The sequence below is a fragment of the Terrapene carolina genome, unplaced genomic scaffold, assembly GCF_002925995.2.
Source record: "Terrapene carolina triunguis isolate 2854851 unplaced genomic scaffold, T_m_triunguis-2.0 Scaffold57, whole genome shotgun sequence".
Taxonomy (NCBI): domain Eukaryota; kingdom Metazoa; phylum Chordata; order Testudines; family Emydidae; genus Terrapene; species Terrapene triunguis.
This window is the reverse complement of record NW_020664408.1, coordinates 613,986-615,635: the sequence shown is the minus strand read 5'-3', so window position 1 is coordinate 615,635 and position 1,650 is coordinate 613,986. Positions and strand designations below refer to the sequence as shown.

Below are 1,650 nucleotides of genomic sequence, written 5' to 3'. Positions count from 1 at the left end.
GGTGACTAAATCAGCATCTTTCCACTCCACCTTCCAGGTCAGAGTGGTGCTGGAAACAACTGGGCAAAAGGCCACTACACAGAGGGAGCTGAGCTAGTGGACTCTGTCCTGGATGTGGTAAGGAAGGAATCGGAAAGCTGTGACTGTCTACAGGGTTTCCAGCTGACCCATTCTCTAGGTGGTGGCACAGGGTCTGGGATGGGAACTCTCCTCATCAGCAAAATTAGGGAAGAGTACCCAGATCGTATCATGAACACCTTCAGTGTAATGCCATCTCCGAAGGTGTCAGACACCGTGGTTGAACCCTACAACGCCACCCTTTCTGTCCACCAGTTGGTGGAGAATACAGATGAAACCTACTGTATTGACAATGAAGCCTTGTATGACATTTGCTTCCGCACGCTGAAACTCACAACCCCTACCTATGGGGACCTCAACCACCTGGTCTCCGCCACCATGAGCGGCGTGACGACCTGCCTCCGGTTTCCCGGACAGCTGAATGCTGATCTCCGCAAGCTGGCAGTCAACATGGTGCCTTTCCCCCGTCTGCACTTCTTCATGCCAGGATTTGCCCCGCTAACTAGCCGTGGCAGCCAGCAGTACCGGGCTCTGACGGTGCCAGAGCTAACGCAGCAGATGTTTGATTCTAAAAACATGATGGCAGCCTGTGATCCTCGCCATGGCCGCTACCTGACTGTGGCAGCAATATTCCGTGGCCGGATGTCCATGAAGGAGGTGGATGAGCAGATGCTCAACGTCCAGAACAAAAACAGCAGCTACTTTGTCGAATGGATCCCCAATAATGTCAAGACGGCTGTCTGTGACATTCCCCCCCGCGGCCTCAAAATGTCTGCCACTTTCATTGGGAACAGCACAGCCATTCAGGAGCTGTTCAAGAGAATCTCTGAGCAGTTCACAGCCATGTTCCGGCGTAAGGCTTTCTTGCACTGGTACACTGGTGAGGGCATGGATGAGATGGAGTTCACTGAGGCAGAGAGCAACATGAATGACCTGGTCTCAGAATATCAGCAATACCAAGATGCCACTGCTGATGAGCAAGGGGAATTTGAAGAGGAAGGAGAGGAGGATGAGGCTTAAGATTAAAAAGGTTTAGGAAAATCTTTAGTAAAGGCAGGCAAGTGTTCTGAATGAAGTCTGTTCACAGTTGTGGTGAAGCATGCTTTATTATGTCCTTTGGTGCCCTCCACTGTTGCCTCTGTCAGCAGTTCTGTAACCTTGACAATGTAACAGTAGTTGAAAAATAACTCTAAAAATCTTCTGTTTAAATGGCTAACTTCTCAAATATAAAAGGCATCTGTGTTCTAAATGGTGTCTTAGATTTATTTCTCTCCTCTCAGACCAAGAAAATCAGAGCTGGAACTAGCTCCCTACTTGCAGTCTCACATTAAATTATGGGTGTGATTGGCAAATAGTTTCTCAGGCTATGTACCAGTAAACAAGGGATCAAATCACTTTCACTGACATTCTAGTAATCAAGCTAGTTAATCATTTTTGGAGATCATGTTAGTAAAAAAAATGCAGTGCCCTGGTGTAGAAGTCAAACAACCAATCTATTGTTGGAAAAGTTGCTTTGACTAATCGAAACAAGACACTTCACTCAAGGATCTTGTAACTTCTATTTACGGGAAT

At 47.2% G+C, this 1,650-nt stretch overlaps 1 protein-coding gene across 1 annotated transcript in view; it reads left to right on the top strand.

Annotated features, from left to right (window-relative positions):
* The window catches only part of LOC112125824 (tubulin beta chain), a 1,462-nt gene extending 135 nt beyond the window's left edge, over window positions 1-1,327 (top strand). The window contains exons 1-2 of the mRNA XM_026658949.1: window position 1; window positions 89-1,327. The exon at window position 1 is cut by the window's left edge and continues 135 nt beyond it. Of these exons, the coding sequence (XP_026514734.1) occupies window position 1; window positions 89-1,098 (1,011 nt within the window). The 3' untranslated portion in view covers window positions 1,099-1,327. The remainder of the gene's footprint in view (window positions 2-88) is intronic.
* The last annotated feature ends 323 nt before the right edge of the window (window positions 1,328-1,650 follow it).